Raw genomic sequence first — 26,080 nt, 5'->3', positions numbered from 1 at the left:
AAGTATTGACCTTGAGCTTGTTAGAGTTGTACAAACATTTATTTCTTTATTATTATTGCTTTTTTTCAAGATAATTAGAGGTATAGGCTTGGTTTTTACCATATATACCGGTACTGTATTTTCTGTATTTCAAAATCTGCACAGAGATTATTCTGCTCAGTCAAGTAAGAACCACAAGCAACAAAAAGTAGGCGGCAACAAAATAGAACAGAGGAAGAGATTACTTTTATTTTGATAATTCCTCCTGCAATCAAGCAATTTTCTGCGCTTAATATTGAAATAGGCATTAACATTGCATGCACACATCATTGTAAACTTGCACTTGTGTAAACCCCAACAATCACTATCAGCTTCATCTGTATTACAGTGATCTAATGACTGAGGCATGATGGCAGTAAATAAATATCTTCTCTTATTTTCTTGTGTTTTCTCTTAACATGCAAACACACTCACACATATGCACATCCAGCAGAAACAGTACATTCTATTCTCTCATAAGTTAATTCATATTGAAGATGTACTTTAATCAAGTGGGTTTCGATATTAAGGCCTTAAACATTAAAAAAATGTCTGAGAACAGATACTATATGACACAAGCTCAACATCAGTGTGACAACATCTTAGACGATAAATAAGTGGTATTTATAAAGAATTTAAAAACCAAGTCTTTGTAAGAAAAAGGTTCAGGGCATAATATGTTGAACAGTGTTAATATCACTCTGCAACTTCAACATAATTAGCTGGGTAGAACCCCTCCTTCCCACCGCTCAGTGCTCCTCGGCACCAGCCTTGATCGTCCTCTTCCTCGACCTTCAGGAATACCTCACCTGGCATCAAACAGAACAAAACTCAGTTCAGTTATGGGCATACAACACGGTGAAATTAATGTTAATTAAGGCAAAAAATTCAACTGATGTTGTAAAGACATATTTCAAAAGGAGATTGGAGTCATATATATAAAAGAATATTAGAGTTTGGACATCTTGCTGTTACACAGCACTAAAATAAACAAGCGTGGAAGTGTGCAGGGAATGAAAACACACATCTGTTTAGGTTTCATGTTGGCTTAACTGACAGTAACAGTTGTTTTTTGCTCCATGTGTCATCCTGCGGTTCAGATATGGGTTTCCAGGCAACCTTGCAAATGCTGTCTTGTGTTTTTCTGCGGTTAAGATTTCAGCACCCTAGGGCAGTGGGTCCTAACCTTTTTCTGGTAAGCCACATGCACACAGTCTATTAATTTCATGATCCACATTGCATGCTTTTTTGGTGTATCATTCAAGAGATAATAAAAAAAGATCCAAGTTGAATTTAGTGAAATAATGATCAGCATAAAAGCATTAACAAGCTCTTGTTTGTTTACATTTTTATGCACAAATCATATTCATTCAGCTTAATTTTACTCCATACTTTTCCCGTGGCCATTTACAAGTTATTAAAATGAAACTACAGCAGCATAAACCATAAAATATCACATTAGTAATTCCACGCAGCACACTTGTGTTCACCAGCCCGTCTATCATCATTTTAGAAGGACTGATTACAATTCTGTCCTCCTACGCGTATTTATGTTGATGTGGCGGTTGTAATTTGGCATAAACATCTTGCCTTTACACCGAGAATAAAATGGCGTTGTTGCGTCACACTGTATGTGTCACCTGCTTTAAAGGACAGCTCATCACCCTCCTCTCCCACGTAGTCGTACAAAGCTCGCACCTTCACACCCCCAATCATCACACTAGGAGGAGAGGAAAAGTAAAAACGACGAATATGAATCAGGCGGAAAAATGTATTGTCCACCTCTGGATCATTATTATTTATTCAGACGTGAAAAAGAAAGTTTTCACAGGACTGCATAGCGTGAATAACTAACTATACCCTATGATTCAGCAACTTGTAGAATTACCTTCAGCAGCAATAACTCAAAGTAATCATTTTCTGTGTGACTCACATTATTGCAGAGGAATTTTGACTTAATCTTTTTTACAACCTTGCTTCATCTCATTGAGGTTTGAGAGTATTCATTTATATCCAGCTCCTGTAAAGATCTGCCACAACGTTTCAGTCAGACTTTGACTGGACCATCGCAACACCTTTGATTCTTTTCCTTTTCCGCCATTGTTGTAGATTCACTGCTGTGCGTAGGATCGTTGTCCTGTTGCTTGATCCAGCTATCAGACAGATGTCCTTACATTTTACTCTAGAATACTTTGGTATTCTAGTTCATGGTCAACTCAGTGTCTGCAAACTGTTCAGGTCCTTTGGCTGAAAACAAACCCAAAAAAGCACACCTCCACCAGCGGTGACAGTTGATATGAGATGGCAATCCTTCCAAACAAGCCATACTTTTCCAATTGTTCAGTCATAAACTTTAACATTTAACACGTTAAGTCCTGTAGCTTTTTGATTTTTGCAGGTGATAAACTTACTGATGAAAAATTAAGCAAATGCATTTGGTTACTTGATGGTTTTTGGCTGCTAATTATCTTCTTAATTCCTATGGATGGTGTAGATAGTTTTTTACAGAACTGTATAAGAGCACACACACCACTTGGGGTAACTTACGGTCGGCTTTCCTTTCCTTTTTGGTCTCTCTTCTTTCGCTTGAGCTTTTTTACTGGTGGGACCCATTCCTGATGTAACATGAAAAAGAATATATAGGTTAACATGTAGCTCCCTGACAAAAACTGCAAAAATGAGCTGCAAAAACACAATTCATGGCTCTGAATTCAAAACAAAAAAAATTCCCAAATTTACAGTAGAAATTAACATGTTTACCACCTAGTATTATTGTTTTTATCAGCTAATTTCCCCTTTAATTATAATTGCCGAGATGATGTTTTTAAAAGAAGGCTTAAAGTTGCACATTATTAGCAGTGAAGGTTGGTGATAACTAGGCAGCTAACTGTCTGCTAGGCTTCATCTCACTGAACTAGACTGCTCTGCTATTTTCGTGGGGTTTTCACGTTAATTTAATTATCTGACAAATAGTATTGCTCTGCCATCTACAACAGGTTTGCCCTCAAGTTCTGGTGAGTAAAAGTTATTTTATTTGTATTTTAGCGCTAACATACCGTGTCTGTGATTCAGCTAAACTAGGTAGCATTAGCTGATAGCTTAGCACTCTTGCTATTAAATTAAATATAAGACCTTTCTAATATAAAAAACTGCAACAGCCAAAACGTTTCATAAGTGGCTATTTATTGTGGATACACTTAAGGTTATGAATTTTGTTTATATGTATATGTATACAAAATATCTACATAAACACAATAGACTCAATTAGTATATAGTGTTTATGTCGCACATAGAATAATACAGCTGTTTACATGTCTGTGTACCTCAATCTTTGGCCAGTCGGTGGGCATGCCTGGACCGTGATTGTTCTTCCACCATTTGAGATCATCTTGCTCATCAATGGCCATTAAAGTTTGGTGGAGCTCACTGTAAACTGCCTTGACACTGGCACAAAGATGAAAAGACAGTCAACGCTACCACTTATGCTAATAAGTAATTTGTACACATAAGCATTCAAGGATTCAAGTTGCTCACCTTTCATTGTTGGTGACATCCAAGTGTCTATGGATGGACAGGAACACTTGCTTGAGAAAGCTGATCCTCTTCCTCTCCTCTTCCTGCGACTCTTCAAAAATGGCTTCCATCTCCTCCATATATCGAGGTGTGTAGGTCGACACGTCCTCCAGGATTTTCTCATATTTATCTCTAGCCTGCAGGCAGAAACAGCTGCATGATGCAAAGTTGAGTATCCTCCCCAGGAAGAACCTCCGCTGTGTGGCTTTAACAGAGAATCTAATACGTATAAATCATCTGATGCTCTCTGCTGTTCCCATGCTGTGCTCCATAAACACTGAGCAGAGTAACAATAACACATCTCCATAGAAGGAAATTGCTTGGAACAAAAACTGAAGGCTGGGGCTCGTGTTTAGAATTTTTCAACTGAGTAAATATCAGCAGATATGAGTCGTGAATAAGAAATGGTGAAATTAGAAGTCCTATCAATGCATCCCTAATTAAACATGCGTGACTGAGTGAAATGTTGCAATGATTAAACATCTCTCCTCACCATTTCCTTCTCCTCCGTGGCCTTCTCTCTGGCCTCAGTCATCTTCTGCTTTTTCTCTTGGCTCATCTCAGAGTTTTCGTTTGCTTGCTTTTCTTTCTCCAGAGCTGCTTGCTCCCTCTGACAGACCTTGTGGTATGCAACTCGAACCTTCTCCAGCTGTTGAATATACATTTGCATGTAAATATTATTTATTTGATGGAAAACAAATTTAGTAAATATGCAGTTTTTAGCCAGATTCTTTCTTCTTCATTTTTTGCTGAGAGTTAGATTAAAAAGGTTAAGGCCACTTACATCTATCATTTAAGTACAAAGCTTTTGCCACGATTAGTTTATCTTTGTACTGGAACTAAACTGAGCTTAACTACTGTTGATCTGCTAAAAAGTAAATAATAAGGTCCATCCACTATAGCTAGTTAGTTGCATTACATCATTTTTATATACAGGAAAGTCAGATAAGTCAATACTCAGATTTCACCAGGAAATAGTCTGTGTCCAAAAGGTTTCGGTGACTCTTCAATTCAATTCAATTCAATTTTATTTATATAGCGCCAAATCACAACAAAAGTCGCCTCAAGGCGCTTTGTTGTTGTGTACCTGCCTGCCTTATATGACAGAGCTGCTTATAAATTTGAATTCTCTGCTGTGAAATTCAAGGGTCAGAATTTGAATAACATAAAACATCAATAACATAAAAGCATGGATCCATCTCTTATCAACCGTTCAAGCTGCAGGTGGTGTAACGATGAAGGGGGATATTTTCTCATCTCTTTTTGTGCCTCTCGTGCCATTTGAGCGATGTTCAAACACCGCAGCATACCTGAATATACTGTTAGTGACTATGTTCATCTCTTTATAACCACAACATTGCCATCTGGTTTCATGAACATAAGAATGTGTTTACTGTACTCAGACGGCCTCCACAGTCACCCAATTTCAATCCAATAGAGCACCTTTGTGATGTGATTGAATGGGCATCATGTATGTGTAGCCCAAAAATCTGCAGCCACTGTGTGATGCTATCGTGTCAATGTGGACCAAAACCTCTGAGGACTGGGAGTCAGCGAGTACATATTAACATTCTACTACAACAAAGCTACAGCTACAGATTTGTTGATGAGCTGATGATAAGATCGATCTATTTCATGCCTTTTTCAGTTATAATTTCTTCAACACTTAGCTAGTATCATCAGAAAGCTGTAAAAATCCGTTTTTTCAAGGGGGGTACAGGACAACAGGGCAGTTGAGTGATGACAGAGACAAAGGGCTCAGGGCGAATTCAAACCCAGGACTCTGTAATTTACTTGCAGCATACCATCTCAGCCTGAGATGCTAACCTAGCACACAGTTGTTATTTAGACTGGTCAGAACGACATCATAGATATCCTGATATCACGTCATGTAACTAGTCAAAGTGGTATATTGCTACTTATAATGTTAATTTCAATCAAACTTACTAAATACATATTAAAATGATTTGTCATAGTGTTTATTCAAATGGTTATTAGCATAATAACCAATCATAGCAGAGCAACCCTCTAGCTGAGCCGATCTACGACCGGCCCTCTCATTTCTTTAAATAAAACATGCAGCTAGTCAGCAGCTTTGGTCTAACATCTGATATGGAGTTCCTCATAAAACCACATCATCAACAAATGTGGTATAATGTGTTTCTTTTATTTCTTATCAAGGAGGGAGGGCCATGGAGCCTATCCTCACTATTACTAGGTAGCCTGGATGGGCTTCCAGTCCATCACATGGAGCTGAGAGCTAGCCAACCATTTATACTTAAATGTATGGTTACAGCCAATTTAGGATCACCAATAAACCTGTCTTTGGACTTTTGGAGGAACCCAAAGTACCTGCAGAGAACCCATGCAAGCACAGCAAGAACATAAAAGATGCAGCCGGCTGGCAGATTTGGACCTAGAACCTCTTGCTGTAATATTTTCCCAGCAAACATTGTCCCTTGGGGCCTGTGTGGGACAAGTGTGGGTTTGCTGGACAGGGCGTACACTGGCATGTTTGCTGGGTTACTACCTTGAAAATGAAGCCAAATCTCTTTTTTTCTATTTTTCTGCTAAGTGAAGCTAACAGGCTGCTAGGAAAAAGAAACATTTCAGGTCTTCTTGGGCAGTCTTCATCTGCGTGTCTGATATATCTTATGTTTATTTCTTAGATATATCTTTCATTTGCTGATTAAGAAAATGACATTGCCAAAAGCTAAGAGGACATTCAGCCTGTTTGGTATTGCTAGACCATCATTATAAGTTCACAGTGGTGGATGTATGTGTGCTGCACCTTCATAAGCTTCTTGGACCAGGGTTTCTGCGCACGTGAAAAACTCGTATTGGTGTCGTAGCTCTCCCTGAACCCGCAGAAGATTTTCTTTGGAAAGGTCTCCTTTTGCCAGGTCTTCACCCGGACTCCCTCCTCTGAAGTTAGCGACTGCGAAATGGAAGAATGGAGCGCGGACAAACGCTCAGTGGAGGTGAAGAAACACTGCCATGCTCTCATGAGGGAGCCATAAAGTGGCCCTGAGGAAGCAGGAAAAAAATAGAGGGGATGAGGAATGAAACAACACAGGGTGCAGTGATGAGTCATGGTACTAATAAAGAAATAATGACCTTAATTTTTACACTGAAATTTCAGGCAAGCACAGATGTGCTCATAAAATAAAAATCAGTACTAATTTTGACTTTGTGAGAACAGAGATGGTGAGAAAAGGCCTGGGAGTGTCTGTTTTTAAGCCAACATGTCTTCCCATGACATAGCTTCTTATACTTACGAGAATCCACTATGGACTTCCACTTGCTGCTCCACTGGCTGAGCTGCTGGGCGTACTGTTTTTCTACCTTTGCTCTCTCCATGAAGCAGGCCACTATGTCGTTGCATGCCTGGAAGGACCGTTCAGTTCGATGCACTGTGCGTACATAATTCCCTGGCTGGTAGGAAAGCAGGAAAGATGTTGATGATATGTGAGAATAACAATTTTTTCGAGTAGGCACACCTACTCTTAACCATAAATATAATCCTCACCATCCAGAAACTCTGTTTCCTGGCATCCTCGGGAGGCTCTTTGGGAAGGCTTGCCATTATTGGGAGCACGTCTGTCTCATAAAGCAAAAGATTTGTTATAGAAGATAGTTGCTAGACTGGTTTGGATACATAGCAGGCAGAGAAAGAGAGTTTTTATTGGCAGGCAGAAGACGTTGATTATCATTGCAACAGGTTGGACGTCTGCACTGTGTGATGTGTACAGTTTCCTAGTAAACAAAACCGCTCCCCCTGTATGGGAAGTGCATCTGACAGAAACAAAAACTGACAAAGCTTTGTAGTTGTGTGTTTGCTTATGTCATTGTCATCACAACTTGTACAGTTTTGTGTAATTTATACTGTACAATGCCCAGATAACCCCTACTTGGAGTCTTCCTGCACTATTAAGGGGAGTGCCGTTCCAGTGGCAGACTGGAATTCACAGGGGTGGGGATCTGCCAGCAGGAATAGAACAGCTGCTCTAACATTCTTCCTGTTGCCTTCCCAAAATAAACAGTGCGGAAAGGTCATCTTTCCCATTTGCTCTGACTAATACAGGCCCTGTTAGTACCAACAGTCTCCCACTCTGACTCTTGTTGCCATTCAGTTCAGAGATCATGTCTGCAAGAGTGCAGAGGCAGATTTCTGATCTGGCAACAAAAAGTGTGATTTTAATGAAATAAAGTGTCCACATAGCAGCCATATTTGCACCGCATATTATGTATGACCCATTGGGCAGACAGAAGAAGAGAAACTGAACAGAAGAAGGCAGATGTATCCACAAATTTGTCACAATCTGGCTTCTGTCTGTCTGGGTAGCGCGTTGACACATGGCTGGCTGAGTAATATGAAAGTGACTAACCACACCTCATCACAAGACTCAGCATGACTGAGAGTCAGACTCATAGCTTCTTTTCTATAGATAGCTGGTATCCGTACTTGTATTATCTTGTTTAGACTTAATTTTTCTCACTTTCTATGAGCTCCTACAAGGTTAAAAAAAGTCCCCCCAGGCGCAACCTAGACTTGCTTCATCTTGACTCTACTGTTCATGCAGAGGAAAGGAAGAGAAGCAACAAGCGAACAAATGTGAACAAGTTTTAAATAGTTTGTCAGACATATGCATTCAAGTATTTTAACTCTTAAAAACTCGCATTCGCAAGCCAAGAAAGCATTAAAAGTGGCAGCAGAGCACTCATGCCAGGGAGCAACCAGCACTTACATTTCTCTCTGAATCACCAGTGATTACTCAAGTGACCACTTGTTACTGTAGTTCAAGGGCTGCTGAGGATTTCTCTCCATGACTATCTCCCCCTCTCCCAGTGTGCCTCTCCTCCTCTAACACATGCTCCTCTCCCTCTCTCACTGACCCAATTTTCCCTTGGCATTTAAAGTTACACATACACGTTGTTGATCGCAAAGTGGGTGTGAAACGCAGAGAAGCCAGTAGGAAGAGAAAAATAATGTTAAACAAATCAGAACATTTGCATGGTAGCTGATTCTATGCTAAACAGCTTCAGGGAAAACAAATGAGGAGGACGAAACTTACCTTTCTCGCTCTCCTACCCGTCAGCTGTGCTTCTAGTTTGCAGTCATGCTACGACAAACTATTCTTCCTCTTTTTCTTCCGATCCTTTACTTTAGCCCCATCCTTTTTCAGCTTGTTTAGCTCTTCTCCCCCTCTGTGACTATCCCCGTCTCACTTTCTTTCCACTCTGTTATTAGAAAAACAGCTGGAAGAAACTCCCCTCCTTCTTTCTGCCCTGCCTGGCCCTCCCTCTGTCTCTCTCAATATGGTGCTAATGAGATGCTGAACCTTCATTTTGACTGTTCACTGGTCACAGAATCATGTCAGTGTGGCACACAGTCATGTGAGCCTATTAGTGAGAGTGTGACAGCAGGAGGGGGGCTAGGCAGAGGGGGGCTCCCGTGAACTGCCACATTAGCCCTATGCTCCACCGTGACCTGCCCTTCTCTCTGGTCGGGCCTAGAAAGAGAGTACAGCATGCAGCATGTTCACCTACTCACTGTTTATTCTGCCCTGCACTCTTTTGGATGCGAGCCAGGAGTGAAAGGAGAGCACCAGTGTCATCCAGACTTACACTCTATTCACTGCTGTCTCTAGCTGGTCTCATTGATTTGCTGAGGCTTGCTGGAAACAGTGGAAACTGTTGTGAACACAACATTGGCATGTTACATTTTCAAACACAGCTACGTTTTGGCAGTTTTAAATAAGTTATAAAACAATATTGTGATTGATTTGGAGCCTATGGTAGTCCAGTTATTCTTATTCCAGTGCTCATTTTGTTCTTTTTTTAGCTCTATTTGGTCAGTTTGGGAAATTTCTGTCTCTTTAACTCCTTGCCATTAATATTGCCTGTATGCTTTTTGGTGCACAGCAGGTATTGGACTGTACAAAAGATGCCTTTTGTGCCTTATGTACACTGATGCCTGCTCTGTTCTGTGCTGGGGTCTTTCTCAAGCTGCTGCAGAAGAGATGCACATTGGAAGGCAGGAGGAGGTCTCAGAACAGATCCATGACATCAAATATAAATTGCTGCAGATGGAAATAACCACTGTAACAATAGCAACTGTTGTCGCGCTGCAAAGAGGGGTTTGAATCTAAGCCTTTCTGTGTGCATATGCTTGCATGTTCTCCATGTAGATGCGTGGGTTCTCTGCACAGTCGAAAGACATGTTAGGGTAAATCATGATTCCACATTGACCACAGTAGTGAAGGTTTGTCTGTTTTTGTGTTTGTCCTGTGATAGAACTTTTGACCGGTCCAGAGTGTACCACATTTCTCACCCCATGACAGCCGTGCTGGGCTCCAACCCCCCTCCGACCATAAGGATAAGAAGATGGATGAAAGAAAATAACAGCATTCTTTTAACTTTAAGGGTCTTTGCTAAAATTATTCAATTCTGACAACTTCACTAAACTAGCAAGTAAAGTCACAGTATGTCCTGACAGAGATTAATGAGGTATAATGAAAATATCTAAGCCTCCTGCTACACTTGGATCGCTCTGTGGAATTCCAGTTTTTATCATTTGCATTTCCACATTTGGGATGCATCCTATTTTTTCAAACAAACAAAACAGCATCACTTCAGTTTTGTTTTGGGGAAGAGGATAACACTGTATGAATTCAAGTTTGTATGGGGGGGGGGATAGCTGTGTAGACATGGCCGAAAGCCTCCTGCCTTCTCCATGTAAATTGAGTTGATGCACAATGGCAGGTATCACATTTTGCATCAGAGGTTTTTCTTGGAAGATCGCAAGACATTACAGTAGAACACAGTGTTGACAGTTGAAAAACAAAAAGCAAGCAAGCAAACAAACAAAAACAATGAGCACACTCCTGGTCATGCTCCTGACCTGATCTGCCTCCTTCAGGCATGCACATGTGCTTTCTTTTTACACTGATAACTGCTGTCTGGTCTCTGGGTTGTAGTCAGAGACCCATCTGTTATCAGCATCACCCATGACATACAAGTCAGTCTGACACAGAATTGGATGGCGACTTTCTGGACAGGTTTGAAATCCATGGTGAAAGCACAGATATGCACGTGTATATGGTTAGAACGAGACTTCCATTAAAGTCTTTTTGAGAAAAAAATCCAGGGTATATAAGTAACATTTAGGGGTCAATGTGTCCAAACTGTGAAAGCGTTTGTTTTCTCACTTGGTAGATGTCTCTAGTAATAGAGTTTGTGACTTTGTGTGTCCTGGTTTCCGAGTAAGCATCTAAGATTTCTGCTGCATCCTCGAGACAATGCAAGCCAAGCGAATAGTAATTGTGCTCATAGCAATGGAAAATTACATTTTGATATTTAAAGACCATTATATATTTTCCAAATCACAGACCTGAATGCTACTTACTATTACTTTTCAGACCTTGGAGAAACAGAATTTAAATTAAAATAGAGATTGGTGACAAATTCAACAAACAATCCTGTTATTCAAGTGAAAAAAAGAACAAGTGTAAAGAAGAAAATATCTGTAGGAAGAACAGAAACAGTGTTCTACATGCTTTAAGTACAAGTTTAAAGACTTGTTTCACCAGTCAGATTGCCCAGTTATGTGATGGTTACTCTTTTAATTTGTACCAGATATGCAGTCCTTATGCAAAATGAACTTGAAGATATCAGTAAAGAAAAGTAACTTTGAAAAACCCTTATTAAAACTACACATGTTGTGAGTAAGTGGTAGCCTCTGGGACCGAAACATGAAGCCAACAAGGAGCTGTCAGAAACTGTAATTCCTGGATGGGCTATTTGAAGCTGTCTCTAAAACTGAATCAGTTTTAATAAGTATCCATGTTAAAATCTACATTAGAATAAAGCATATTTACAGCCTGGTACAAAAATAGTTTTTATTAGTATAACTTATATAGTCCTTTAAAAATTGGTTTCCTCTGTTTGTAAAGCCGCAAGACCTCCCATGAAAAACACCTGAAAACCAAAGACTGCATATAAAAGATGGACATAGCCATTTTCGTTGTTTTCCCTCCAGTCCCAGATCTCGCGATGCTAACAGTGTGTAACATCTCACCACTAGATGTCAGTAGATTGCAATCAACTGAATTTTGTCTTCTTACTTACTCTCTCAATTCAAGTGCAAAATCCAACTGTGGTGACCACTGCAGGATAAATGACTCTGGCCACCATTTATGTGTAGTGAGTATGCGGTGTCAGTCCACTGTTTACCTTAGCTGTCAATATACTGGGTGTCCATGGCAATTTACTCTGGAGGAGGCTATAAAAGGAGTCAGTATGAGTTGATGAATCAGTGAAGCTGATAACAGAGGTGAGTTGTTGAGGATATCCTGAATTTTTCTGTTGGTAAGACCTGCTGAGCCTCCCTGAGCCTGGTTCTGATGGAAGATTTCTTCCTGTAAAAGGGAGTTTTTCTTTCCCACTGTCACCATGTTCTTGCTCAAGAGGGTCGTCTGATTATTGGTCTTTGCTTTATATTTTTGGAGCGTCTTTGGTGCTATAAAAAAATAAATTAAATTGAATAAGTTCGATTAAAAGTATCCCCATGAGAAGAAAACAGTTGTGGCTTTATGACACAAAGAAAACCGATTCTTGGTAGTTTTCCTAATTGTGTGCAAAACTCAACAAAAAGAAATGCAAAAAAAGAAAATAAATGGGAAAACTGGCACGAAAAAATCAGCATGATTACATTTACAGTTTTCTCCCATGAACCTTAAACTGACCACCATGGTAGAAAACAGTCATTTCTTTCAAGTTGTTTTGCATTGTTCTTCATGCCTCACGGGCATCATTCGTTTTGCTGCATGAATGCAGCCAGTGTTTGCTTTGAATCAAGCCATCTCATCTTCTTATCCTTGCTCTCTAAACTTTTGTCCTATTAGCTCACTGAGCCTGATGGGAAAACAATCCTGGACCTGAAAACAATGTTGTGTTCAACCACCCTAGGGCTGAGACGAGCTGCTGCCAAATGACTCAATTCAAACACTGCACTTGAAATTGGATCATTATGTGAATCTGTCAGAAGAGGGAATCCAACATGAAATGAGAATCACAACAGGGCAATAGTTTATTTTAGCATTTATTTCAACACCTTAGTTGTACCTCTATCATGTTGTTTACCAGTATACTGTATTTTATTTAAAACAAAAATTATATATATATATTTATATATTTATATATACCTTTTATCTCTGCATACTTATGCTCAAACTGTATGTAGTCATAGTCGTTATGCATTTCACTAGACCTAAAATGCTCTTTTAAATCATAGTATGTAATGCTTTCTACACTACTGCTCAATCCTTTCTCCTTTTCGACCATAATGTGATAGCAACTCGTCATAAGAATACAGAGCCGTAATTTTAAACTCACATGTAGAAAATATGCAGTATACTAACGTGTCAGCTTCACAGGGGTCACCACAGGGCGAGCAGTATAGAAAGCATTTACAGAAAACCCAAAATGAACCATAAACAAAACAAAGCTTCAAAGAATTTTGCCCACACTATTTGGAAGACGGAGATTCTTAAAATGTTTACATACTTAATATTATAATCTTCATTATACTATATTTTTATATGTTATCTTTGTCGTTGCCATCATCATCATTACATACAGAGCTATAAATGATGTGTTTTTGCCTTACAGTTGATTTTACTGCAAATGGCTAAACTGGCACGTTAAAAACAAAATCCAGGATGTTCATGTTCACCTCTATGCAACACTCATAGTATTTTAAGTTTATCGCAGAAAAATCCCTTTTAAAAGTGAGTCAGAGCTTTTCTTTCTGAGGGGTAATGTGTGTGGAACAGTGAAACATTTGGATTGTCATCTGGTGAGAAAAGATAAACAATGCTGTCTGAGCATTATAAATACATTTTGAAAAAGGCATTAGAGAAAGAAAGGGGCTCAGGGGGCAAAGCATTTGACTACCAACGCAGGCAGATGGACACACACGCACAAAATCAGACACACACAGACTCACAGAGGCTTAAGGTTGAGGAAGTCAGGCAGACAAAAGCAGTAAAAAGCCCTTTTTGATCACTGCACCTGCTGTGTGAGAGAGAGGGCGTTCAACATTATGGCATGGTAGAGGATGGAGCCACCCTTTGACCTGTGCTATGGCCAGTAAACACCAAGAAAGTCTAAGAAAAATGGTTTGAAATGACATGCTAAACATTTCATTTCTAATATGCCATTTCCTTTCTGCAGAATAATCAAGACAACAATAAAAAGATTAATTTAACAACAACAGTTTTTCAAATTTCTGTCCTCGTTTTTCACAACTTTGATTCCAACGTTTAGAAATACCCTGACCAGTTTGAAATGAATGATTGCAATCAGCACTTAGTACAAAACAAATGGTTTCTACTAATAGTGAATTCAGTTTAACATGGAAGATATATTTAGCGCTTGCAAAGTACATACATACAAAGCATACTGGGGCAACCTTTGGGGGAAAATGGCAAATATATAAAACAGTACTGTGGTTGTTTAGCTTTTCTTCTATCATCATTTACAAAAAAAAGCCTTTCTCCCACATTCTGACTTTGGCTCCAGTACTCGCAGCCATCGATACTCTGATCTGCTTAAAGCTACAAAACTGATGTTAGGATATGGCCCTCTGCTTTTACAAGAGTTTCTGGCTCAGACATAATCAGTAACATTTAATTGGGCTTCACCCTTTAAGCAGCAACTTTGCAACTTTTTCTTTGAACTCAGACTCAAGTTTTCTCATTGCTGCAAAGCAGCAGATGGTGTGAGAATCCATCTGTCAGTGTGTGTGAGAATATGAGTGCAAGTACGTATGTGTGTTTATTCTTTTACAGCACAAAATGGTGTGTTAATTAAATGCCTGTCCATCAAAAGTTTTAAAGTATATTTTCAGATGAAAAGCATTATCTGTAGAAATTCTTATTTTCTTCATCACCTCTTTTGACCAATAGTTCTACAAATTTCCATCCAGTGCTCTAAAACAAATGTGCAAGACAACATGTTTCTCCACATATCCATGGATTCGAACAAGTTCAACGCAAGCTGTTGTTGTCCACTGTTCTTCTCTTGCAAATCTTCTGTTACTGATGATCTTTGTCATTTCATTTCTTTCCCTCTTTTTCATCTTTGAATCACACCTTCATTCTCTCAGTCTGTGTCTCGGGGAGGAGTACTGACATGCAAAGGAGAAGAGAGCCGCCTGGGAAGAAAAGGAGGCCAAATCAAAGAATAAGAATGGGTGGAAACTTAAAAAAGATGGAACGACTAAGGTTGATATGACTAAGTTACTAAAGTGAAAGAGAAGGGAATGGAGAGAAGATGCGATGACCTTATCAATTTATATGCCTCTAATGAAGGAAGGGGATGGTTGAGCTAACTTGCATGGAAGTAATGAGACTCTTTGACTTTCCTTCATCATCCAGTGCTCCTTTTTGACCTCGTTGCCTCTCTGTTTTCCAGAGTCTATTAGTCCTCCCTCACCTGTCAGTGAGTTTCTTCAGTGCCCTCTCGATGTTCATTCGATGCCCCACACGTGTCACTCCTAGATCCAAGAAGTCATCCTTGGTGAGTGAAGGCAGATGTGATCCATCTATCTCATTGTCTATAAAACGCTCTCTGTGTTCACCCAGATTCAGATAAGCCAGCCAGTCGGCCACGTCATACTTGGTCCAGTAGGGTAGGGGTTTGATGGCAAATGGTTTAGTTGGAGGAGGAGGATTGAGATGGGGATAGTTGAGACAGGAAGGGCTAGGTGGTAAATGCATGGGGGAAGAGGCTCCAGAGAGAAAATGAGTGGGGGAGAGTGAACGGGAGACAAGCAAGGGATTTGGACTTGGCACACCAGATGGAGAAAACAGTGGAGGAGTTGAAGCTTTGTAGGCATCTCCTAGAGGGATGCCAGGAGAAGGAGGAGTAAGGGGCCCGGGAAACTCAAATGGGTTGCTGTAGACGGGTGTGCTTGGAAGGATTGGGAGAGAGGAGGGTCTGGGAGGGGTGGGGCTTTGCTGTTCAGTGTTATAGATAAGAGGACTGGGAGCCCGACGTCGAGCAACTGAAGACCGCATCTCTTTAGTAGGACTGCATGGAAAATCAAAAGTCTGTCTACGCATCTTGGACCTGTGCTTAGGTGATGTTGGGTATGGGCAGTAGGTTGGAGAATGGGGAGGATGTGAATGAACTGGGGACGAGGGCATTTGTGGAGAAGGGGATCGGGTCCAGTTGCGCTGAACTGGGACTTGAGGGGAGGGCGAGACAGAAGGTGTTGCCGAGAGGTTTGGGGTCAGGGTCTGACGATGCTGTGGGGAGGAAGTGGGCAGCGGTGAGGTCGAGCGTCCAGTGGGAGGGCTATGAAAAGCATCACTGTAATCCGCTGAATACCTAAAAGACAAATAGAATTATCCTGTAAAATGTAATTCACACTATCAAATATCTTTCATTTAGTTATAATATCAAGAAGATCAGCAAACCTATGCATGGTGGGAGACTTTGGAGTGTGGCTCCACTCATCCATGCTCTTCATGCTGCTCATCTGCTGTAGCTTGGAGCTTAGTTCATTGATGATGCTGGCTTTCACACCTGAGAGAGGTGAGTGAATTCTGCGGCCATCCAAAACCAAAACGCCTCTCTGGACTCCAGCTTGCTCGTGTTCTCCAAGGTCACTCCAGCCCACTGATCGAGTGTCCATGGGCCTCTCTAAGCAGGCAGCCAGGGCAGAGCTGAAGCCGTCTTCCATCTTGGATCGACTCTGCTTGTGCTTCCTTTCATCTGAAAATCCTCCATCTATACCGGTGTCTTCTGGGTTGTTTTGTCTGTGTAACTGCAAAGGAGCGGGATTGGTGCTGTTCTGCCTACGTAGTGCTACAGATGGGCCCCTCCCTCCACCCTCCTTGTAATGAGTCATCTTCGGAAACACGGGATTTGCCAATTTGGCGCTGTGCACCTCAAATGTTTGCCCACCTGAGTAGGTTGTGCAAGGATCCTGATGTTCACTGATTTTCTCTCCCTCTCCTCCTCGCCCATCTCCTCCAACCCCTCCTCTCTCTCCTCTTAGCCCACAGAGTCCCAGCATTTCTAAATGGTGGTCACTGCTACTGTGACTGTCCAGCTCTTCAATTCCAGAATCCACCACAGCTTCTTGCCAGTCTCCGCTCTTGTGTATAATAGTAGTCTGATGAGTGTGGTCAGATGCTTTCCCCCCTGTGGTGAAGCCAGCCTTGGGCCCAGCCATAGTCATACTGTAGTCAGAGGATGCTGGAGAAGTTGTGGTGGTGGTGGCAGCAGCAGTTGCAGTCATGGTCGTGGTAGCATAGGTCATGGTAGTGGTGAGGGTGGCAGTGCCTCTGTCCTGTGCTGGGGTATGAATACCTATTGAGGGGTCGTTAGAGCTGCTGTAATAGGTGTGGGAATGGGACATGGGCTGGGGTCTGTGCAGCGATGTAGGAGGCAGAGAAGCAGCAGAGGTGGTGGTGGTGGTGGTAATGGAGGTGGAGGCAGAGGGAAAGATCTGTGGGGATGGATAAGATGGAGAGAGAGCTGACTGCGTGAGGTTGGCCACTTCACTGTCATAGGAAGTAAGGCTGGAGGTAGCGGAGTCGCCACCCTGTGAAGTGGGTTGGGGAGGATTTGAGGTCTTGGGGGATGGGGGAGGAGGTGGGGCGGGTGGAGCAGCAGAAACAGAATGCTGACCCTGGTGTTGACGATGTTGTGAAAATTCCCGGACCCTCTCATTCTTACCATTAGCAAACTGCAAAGGAGGGGGCAAGGGATCTGCGAAGACAAACTCATCGTCTACGTCTATTGATGGAGCTGGTGGAGGCAAAACCATGAGTCCTAAATTTCCACCTGCTCCCGCCCTAGCTTCTTCCATTGCTTCGTGTGCTTGTGAAGGGGCTGTGGGGACAGTATACTGAGGAATGTAGCTGGTGTTGGGAGTGCTTTCCATCTGAAGGAAGGAAGGTCTGCGGGGGGCAGGTTGAGTTGGTGGGGGAGGAGGCTGTATGGGTGGAGCAGGCCTGCTGTCATACATCTCCTTTTCTCGCTCCCTGGGACTTTGTGGGTAGTACTGGGTTGAATATTGGCTGTTTCTGTCTTCAGAGAAGCGAACTCTAAGACCTTCCCTGGGTCCTCCCTCCTTTTCTCTTTCCACACGCTCCCCACCTGCCCCCCCCAAACGTAATATCCTTGGTGATTGTGGCCGGCTCAGAGATGCAGGAGAGGTGGTAGTGGTTGGGGAACTTAGGTGGAGAGATACTGGAGAAGTGTAGGCCGACTGCGTTGGCGTTGCAAAAAGAGAAGGCGTTGGAGTCTGAACAGGGGTGGGGAAGGCTCCTACTGTGGAAAGTTGCCGGCCAAAATGTCTGTCCTCTCGTCGTGTCCTGCGATCATCTTTTAGAGCCCGCTCTCTTGCAGCCAGGGCCAATCCCAGAGGGGATGAGGGGTCCAGAACCTTCCCAGTAAGTGGGTGAATGAAGGTAGTGGCAGGCTGGGTTCCATACATTGAGGGAGCTGACTTAGGCTGGCCGTCCTGATTGAGGACAGGGGAAGAATATTCAGGCAGGCCAAAAGCTGGGGGCATGCTGCTGGAATAGCTGACGTAGTTGTCTCCAGAAAACATGCCTTCATCTATAGACTTGGAAGGCCGAAGCCGAGGGGTGGGCACTTCCATTTGTGAGCCCTGTAAAGGCTGAATTCGTACCCCTTGTATTCCTCCTCCCTCTCCAGCTCCACATCCTGCTTCCACTTGGATGTCCTCCTCTGATGAGAGGAAGAAAGAAGCACTCTTTCTCCTCATATCTCGAAAGCGTTCCCTTTCCCTGCGTGCTCCTCCACCCGCAAATGTTGTACCAAATGCTGAACTATAATCCAAGTTTTCTAGGTTTTGCTGTGAGGAAACCAAAGGGGCAACAGTTGATGAAGGCAAAGAAGTCGATGTTGGAGGTTGAGGTGGCACAGAGGTGAGTGGTGAGGGCAGGCTAGTATTAGGGCTGTCTGGGGTTGCCTCTCCAGAGGTTTGGTCTTCCACATCTTGGGAGGGCTCAGCCTCCATGCTGCTACCCTGGCTGCTTCGACCACTGCTACTGGTGGAGGGCGCTTTGACAATGATGGTGGGAATGGGGATAGAGCTCTTCTCTTTGGTTGCACCTCCTTTTCCTCGATGCTGTCTCAGACCATCTTCCACTTTTGACTGTTTCATCAAAGCTCCCCGACCTCCCCTCTTTGCCACCCCTCTGCCAACTCCTCCACTCTGATCCCGGTTGGACACAGGTGGTTGATGCTGGGGTGCTTGTTGTTGGGCCTTAGGCTTAGCACTTGTTGGGGGTGTAGCACTGCTGTAGCCTCTCCTTAATCCTCCCATCTTGCCACCACCTCTCCTGGGCGCCTCTGGCTCTCTGATGCACAGTCCTTCTGACTGCCTCCGAAGGGTGGGAACCATGACCTGCTGGTTCATTACACCTGGTCCTGCCCTTTCCCAGCCAGCTTGGGAAGGATGCCCTGGCTGAGAGTGGAGCTGGTAGTGAGGTTGAGATACAGGAGGGATTGGCATGGCAGGTCCTCTACCCGGATGAGGGCCTGCAGACAAAGGTGGCTCTGGAGCAGATGTGTTTGGTGGTGGGGGGATTTCTTCTGGTCCAGGCACAGACAGGCTGCGAGCTAACTTCATAGCAGGTGGGTGAAGGTACTGCCTTTCCTCCTCTGTTACACCTAAGAAGAAGGTCACACACATTTAGAAACATTTACAAGAAGAAGCTGTACTGAGCTGGCAGATATCTCATAAGAAGAACTGACATTACCAATAGATTTTTGACGCATCATGACTGCATGCTGGGGACCGTGGCCTGGTTGAAAATGAGCTTGGTTGTAGTCAAAACCAGGTCCAGCTTGTACCATTGCCAGTGATGACTGCTGATCATATGGTTGCTTCAGGTACCAAAAAAAAAGAAAGAAAAGTAAGTAAAAGAGAATGAATGAGAATTTAAAATGAAGGAGGTTTATAAAGAGAAGAAATGCAACAGTAATTTAGATATAATCAAATAAAACTGATGTTGGCTGTTGTTGAGTAGATATATACAGAATAATCCAATACATAAAAAACAATAAGTCTGAGTAACAGTACATTAGGCAGCAGAGTATAGATGAATGGACATAATCTGACTCACACTAAACAAATGTTTTGGAGTGGGTGGTCAATAGTCAATCATTTTCTCTAAAGTGCAGCGAGGGCAGGAGAACACCCAGAGCTAAAGACCAAGTTGGTTTAGAGATTTGAATTATTTTTGTTGGTATTAGTCACCTCCATGACTAAATACTGTATGTGCTAAAGCAGTGGAGAAGATCTGAGAGGGTGAAATAGCTGTTGAGTAATTGTTTGTGTGTGTGTGTGTGTGTGTGTGTGTGTGTGTGTGTGTGTGTGTGTGTGTGTGTGTGTGTGTGTGTGTGTGTGTGTGTGTGTGTGTATAGTTATATATATTTAAAGATCAATAAATCGATAGATGGAAATACAGTAAAGAAGGCGAAAACAGTTTCTACAATTCTAATGAGTTTGAAAGATCATTTAGTATGATTAGCTTTGTTCTCCAACACAGTATTCAACAGCTTTTTTGTTATTTCTTTAAGTAGTCTTCAGGAATAGTTCTCCAGGCTTTTAAAAGACATTCACAACTCTTCTTTGGATGCTGGGTACTTTTTGTTCCAATCTCTTTCAAGGTTTCTTGTGGGATCATCTGAATCCAATGCATGACTGAGTGTGTTCTATAGTTTGTTTTCCTATCCAGGTATGCATTGACAGTATGTTTGGGCCCATTTTCATGTTGAAAAATGAAGCAATTGGCAATCAGATGCTTTCCAGATGGTATTCTGAAAAATCTGATGGTACTTTTCTGCATTCATAATTTCATTGATTTTGACAAGACAACACTAAAGCCCCAAATCCTAACAGAGGCTCCATTGTAGACACTCACTGTTGTATCCCTCCCTGATCTCCTCCATACATACTGAATCAGAATTTTCAATTTTGGATTCATAACACACAAACTTTTCTCTGTATTTGCCTTCCTCAAAACTTGAGACCATTTCTGATGATCAGCAAACAGTAGATGGAACCATTAAAGGTCCAGATGCATCTCCTAGGTGACTTTAAAGCCCCATTTCCATTAGTACCTCCTCGGATCGACTCGCCACAGTTTTCAGCAGGTATATTTTACCTTGACATCCACCCTTGTTGTAGTGTTCGTGTCGCATATTAATTACATCATGGGATGCTCAGATGCGTTGCTATGACAACGTCCATGCACATTAGGTAGTACTCAATTGTAATGGAAAACCAGTTGATCTGAGCTGAGTCATGGCGAGCTATGGCGAGTTGATCCAAATAGGTACTAACGGAAAAGGGGCTTTAGATACTGCTCATGTGCAGTAGATAGTTTTGTTTGTCCTCCACTTGTCCAGTTTCTTTAAATTTTTTAAGGACACGCTTCTTTTAAAAAAAACAAACAAAAAAAACCCCCAAACAGTTTTCATAGCTAATTCATAACAAATGGGAGCATATGTTAATTTAGCAAAGTGTGTTAGTAACAAAATGCACAAAGATACGATTCAAAATCCGTTCCTCTCATTAAAAATGATGAAAAATGACAAAAAAGCCTATCTCCTTAGAAGCAAAATATAAAGAAAGGACGGGTGATTATATTCAAAATTGCTCCTTAACGTGAGTTCAAGCCATTCACATTGCAGCAACTTAGTGCATTTAAGCACATGGACATGATCCAGACAACCTGCTGAAGGTCAAACTGGGCATCAGAATGGAGAAGAAAGGAGATTTAAGTGAGAGAAAATAACCAGTGAGTGGCACTTCTCTGGGCAAAAAATGCCTTGTTGATGTCACAAGTCAGATGAGAAGTGCTTTGAAACGATACAAACGCAAACGTAACCCAACAGAGGTCATCAGAAGAACGTCTGAGGAATATTTCTAGCATCTTGTTAAATCTTTGATTTTGTGCCAGAAAGAATTAAAAGGGGTGGGGTCCAATTGAGGCAATAGGAATAGCTTGGTATAAGAAAAGGATTTTCTTTTATGAACTGTGATGCATGCAGAGCAATGTTAGTATAATCCAGGAATAACCAAAAGGATAAAAAAAACAAAGGTCAAAATGAGCATTAAAGGCCCCCTTTAATAACTTGTTGACATGTATGTGCTACAGGAATGACCTCAACTAGGACAATTTCCTCACAATTCCCAACAGTACCTCCTTGGACACATTGGGAACAATACTCTTGCTTCGGTCCCTCTTGCCTCCATGACCTCTCTGGCCCTGGTTGTCTGATGTCATGGTGTGTTGAGCGGCAGCCAAGATTTCATCCAGTTTATCTAAAACACAGACAGAGCAGAGGGCATAAGACACAAGGCGTAAGTCAGGGCATAAGGAAAGAGAGGAGTAGTGGAAGAGCCGTAAATAAAGAAGCTAAAGGAAGATTTCAGTGATCCTACTCCTCTCTCCTTAAAGGTACAGTGTGTAAAATTTCACCTCTAGCACAACCCCAGCTACGATGGCACTGTGGGACAACAACTCTTCTCTAGTGAATGAAGGCTATCAGTCCACTGGTTACCTCAGTCATTAATATGTGTCCATATCTATTTTCTCAGGATGAGGCTGTAAAGCTTTATGAAATGAGTCTGATGAGTCAGTGATGGTCACTTCTGACCAGTGACAGCGAGCTGCTGTTATCTAGTGTTAGTGAAACTTCCTTTGAAGTGGATCTAATGCTGTTGGACACTTATCAAATAAACTATCATACATTTTGTGTAACGTAATCAAACTTTTTTACTAAATATTTTTTAGGACACTCCAGCCCAACATTAGCTGGCATAACGTTAGCAGAGCTGCTGTTGTATAGCTGGCTCATTGTCAGCAGCCCTGAGATGGGAGGTTCACATATCTAATCTGGTGACAACAAGTGACTGCAACACTACTGGGAATAGATAAGCAGGTTTATGCACATTTCCATGTGACTTCAATCCAGATGATTAGGTTTGATATGAGGGAGGAGAGACCCGTGGTGCAGGAGGTGGAGAAAGACAATACGAAAAATGATGATAAAAGTATACATGAGCAGATGTTAAATGGTCATATATAGTTTGAAAGAGCAACTGTATTTCTCAGCCACTGAATACAAGATGGACTCTGCCTGTATGAGCAGTTTATGATGCAGCTATATCAGTTTGCTGGAAGTCATAATCACATACCAAATAACCTCAAAAAACTATGCACTGTACCTTTAACGTATCTAAACACCTTCTTACAGTATCACAAGAGCAGTGAGAGTGATTTCTTACTTAAAGCCATCTGATAGACGGTCCTCTTCTTATCAGGACCCTGAGAGGACTCGTACTCTGGAAAAATAAGCAAAAAAGACATCAAACTGACTGATTTTTAATTAAAGCTCAGAGGCTGATAGGGGTGATGATAACACTGATACTCACCTGCTTTCTTTTTCCACGGAGAGGCAGCTGTTGCACGCGTAATTGGGGAAAGAGAAATTAGGTGTGACTAGAACTTCTGCAAAGTGTATAAAGCAGATGAAGAGATGAAGTACATACTCAGACACATGTGATGGTGTGAATGCTGATGTGATGATAGGGATGTTGATGGGGACAGAAATGATCATGAGAGCACACAAATCTGTGATTCTCCCACCTTTGTCCACTGCATGCAGCACATTTGGTTTGAAAAGAAGAGAGAAAACAGAGCTGTTTGTGACAAATGACATTTTAAATGCATCATTTTTACAACATGCCGCTGCTTTTGTATCGCTTAACCTCACTGTTTAATTGCCACCTTTCCTCTTCATGGCTAACATCATAAGTGCAAATGAATCAAAAGACTTCTTCCCATGAAGCTGTTGCTAGTGAAAAAAAATGCACCACTCTGGATAATTTTCTTGGCTTTCTGCATCAACTTGGTTAATATTTAATGCTGTGTCCTTAATAGTACCACAGTACTAAACCATCCTCCTGCAGAAAAACTGCTAACCCACCCCAGAAGAAGCCTTTTCAATGTGACCCCCAGAACTCATGCTTTTGCGCTTTGTCCCTTCTTTCGTCTTACCCATATCTTCCAGCTCTGATGTCATTGACTTGGAGCGCAGGGCAATGGCAGGAGGAGTCAGTCTTTTTGTCTGCTGTGGGGCTGCCAAGGGAAGCCAGCCAAATGCAGATTTAATGTTTAGAATTCTTGTATACAACCCATTGCAACAGGCTTTCAGGTTGACGTAAACATGCAATCAGCTTAATCATCACATGATAAACACAGAATTCAAATGGCGTAAGACGAAAATCTGACTAGTACCTCGCTTTCGAGCCGTGTCCTCCAGCTCAGGGTTTCGAGCAACCATGACAACTTTCACCATGAGACTGTTGCCGCCCTGCCGGATCATGTTGACAACCTGCCGATGACCAACCTTCACCACATTCTGACCGTTCACCTGCCAGAAAAACACAGAACAAAATGAAAAATCCACTCTAGTCGCACAGAGTGGATGAAAAACCTGAGACAGTTTGGAGTGCACACTTTAGGCATTGTCTCCTCTTACCCAGTGGTTCACTTTAACAATTTGGGTTTCTTGTGTGGTTTAAAACATAAATCTTACTGGTTTCTGGGCAGGTGCACCAGCAAGTCAAGCTGCAACTTAATAACAGTTACAAAAGCTTGGGCAGCTATATAAGTGACTCATATTAGGTTGAATAGTAATGAACAGCTTCTGTCAGCTGTAACAAAGGTTTGACAATCACCATTTTTAGTGCCAGGGTTTTAAGGGAACATACAGGAACTCTTAAAGGCCAGAGAGTTGCAGCAACTACAAGCACAGCAGCCTCCAAATGACCATAACTAAAATGCAAATTATATATTTAGGAGAAGTATAGAAATAATCGCATCAATGCATCATATCCTGCACATATTTTTAGTGCACACAAATGTCTTTACCCTGTCCATTCTCTGTTGTCTTTATTGTCTATTTTTGCTGTTATTAAAGGACATACAATCACTGAACAGCAAGTGAAGAAAGCACTAGCATTTTTAAAAGAAAAAATGCTAATGCTGTAACGTGTTTGTTGTAACGTGTAACGTGTTGTAACGTGTTTCCTGCAGCTTCCTATGTTTGTTGCATAATACATGAACATATGACCCCAGTTTCTGTTTTACAAAACTACTTTCTTCTTCATAGGTCTTGAATTGAAAGTAAAAGTAAAGCTTCAGTTAGCATGCCGGTTACCTCGATGAGGAAGTCCCCCATCCTCAGGCCCGCTCTCCACGCCACGCCCCCCTCATCAACAGACTCCAGGTACTGCAGCGCGGGGAATGCTGGCGTTGGAGTGAACTCCTCTATGGGAGTCTGAGCTGTAGATGATAACAAGACAAGAGGTTCACCACAACAGGAGCATGGATTTGATCATTATGCAGTAAATAGCTAACAAGACTTAGAAATCTTTGGCAATACGTGATGAACTTTGAGAAGACGCTCACCTTTGGCTCCCCTGAGTACAAACCCAAAGCCCTCATTGTCTTTCTTCTGTAGGAGCACAGTCTTTTCCTTAATGATGTAGTCACTTGGAAAAAGTAGAGAACGGGTATATGAAATGAAGGAAGGGGTGAATAAAAAAGAGAGAGTTGGAGATGAAGATATGATTGTCTAGTAGAAGAAAAGTGTTACGGTCATGCAATTAATGCATCTTCTAAATGTGGAAAACAGCTATACTGCAACACATTCTGAAATCACACTGCAGCAAAAGATACTTGGGCTTGTGGATGTCATACAAAAAGCTTTGGTACACAAAAGAGGGTTGATGGGGGGGGATACAGTTAGTGTCACAATGGGAGGAATTGTATATGAGATGACATTCCATACTATGGAGTAATCCAGCTAGAGCTGACAAGCACTGGGCCGGGGGGAACAGCACATTAGAAAAATGTGCACATCCACTGATAATGGAAACTTCCAAATGCACCCAAATCGCTGCATTAGCTTTCACCGCCTCTGGCAGCTTTTGCAAGGATACTGCTTCACCGACTCCTGCGCAACCACTACCGGTCATACATGACACTTCAAATTATGTACAAGAAGTCAGACGGGCCTCTAATCCACCCCCCACCATCACAAACAGCTCCTCTTGCTCAAAGACTACAGTCCGAGAACATAGAAACATCGATCACAGGCTTTGGCGATGCAATCTTATTATGAGACGGCTTGAGTAGTGGCTCAGCAAGCTCCTTCATTATTCTATTACCATGTCTGGGACGTTTTGGCCAGGCTGCTTTACAACACTTTCTCTAATACAGGGCCAGTTAAATGGACTCCACACTGCCACACACAGCCACATCTCATGAGTCATTTCTGGACTTGACTTTCTAACAATGTCAATTCACCCTGCCCCTGCTAGAGAGCCCGGGGCTCGAGCAGAGTTGTATGATTAAAGAGG

At 42.0% G+C, this 26,080-nt stretch overlaps 2 protein-coding genes across 3 annotated transcripts in view; both read right to left on the bottom strand.

The window, feature by feature from the left end:
* Positions 1-206: 206 nt before the first annotated feature.
* On the bottom strand, positions 207-8,856 carry LOC146663354 (protein kinase C and casein kinase II substrate protein 3). 2 transcript variants are annotated; one of them, XM_085416080.1, is made up of 10 exons: positions 8,667-8,856; positions 7,121-7,191; positions 6,870-7,026; positions 6,383-6,618; positions 4,085-4,240; positions 3,553-3,728; positions 3,342-3,462; positions 2,566-2,633; positions 1,659-1,738; positions 207-827 (listed from the first exon to the last, which is right to left on the bottom strand). In XM_085416080.1, the coding sequence occupies exons 2-10, from the start codon at positions 7,175-7,177 to the stop codon at positions 715-717; spliced, it is 1,164 nt and encodes a 387-aa protein (XP_085272206.1). In that variant the 5' UTR covers positions 7,178-7,191; positions 8,667-8,856; the 3' UTR covers positions 207-714. The 2 variants fall into 2 exon arrangements, with proteins under 2 accessions (XP_085272206.1, XP_085272207.1); XM_085416081.1 differs by lacking the exon at positions 1,659-1,738.
* Positions 8,857-12,722: 3,866 nt separating this feature from the next.
* Positions 12,723-26,080, bottom strand: part of LOC146663353 (SH3 and multiple ankyrin repeat domains protein 1-like) — a 45,766-nt gene continuing 32,408 nt past the window's right edge. Inside the window, exons 17-27 of the mRNA XM_085416079.1 lie at positions 25,128-25,210; positions 24,877-25,001; positions 23,952-24,087; positions 23,712-23,792; positions 23,301-23,309; positions 23,087-23,113; positions 22,940-22,996; positions 21,852-21,973; positions 19,401-19,527; positions 16,077-19,311; positions 12,723-15,987 (exon numbers count right to left, since the gene is read on the bottom strand). Coding sequence (XP_085272205.1) covers positions 15,087-15,987; positions 16,077-19,311; positions 19,401-19,527; positions 21,852-21,973; positions 22,940-22,996; positions 23,087-23,113; positions 23,301-23,309; positions 23,712-23,792; positions 23,952-24,087; positions 24,877-25,001; positions 25,128-25,210 — 4,903 coding nt within the window. The 3' untranslated portion in view covers positions 12,723-15,086. The remainder of the gene's footprint in view (positions 15,988-16,076; positions 19,312-19,400; positions 19,528-21,851; positions 21,974-22,939; positions 22,997-23,086; positions 23,114-23,300; positions 23,310-23,711; positions 23,793-23,951; positions 24,088-24,876; positions 25,002-25,127; positions 25,211-26,080) is intronic.

Source organism: Rhamphochromis longiceps, linkage group LG8 (assembly GCF_057381845.1).
Source record: "Rhamphochromis longiceps isolate RC_006_pf linkage group LG8, R_longiceps_female_GT1.1, whole genome shotgun sequence".
NCBI lineage: Eukaryota > Metazoa > Chordata > Actinopteri > Cichliformes > Cichlidae > Rhamphochromis > Rhamphochromis longiceps.
Note: the sequence above shows the minus strand (reverse complement) of the source record. Positions and strands in the feature narration are given on the sequence as shown.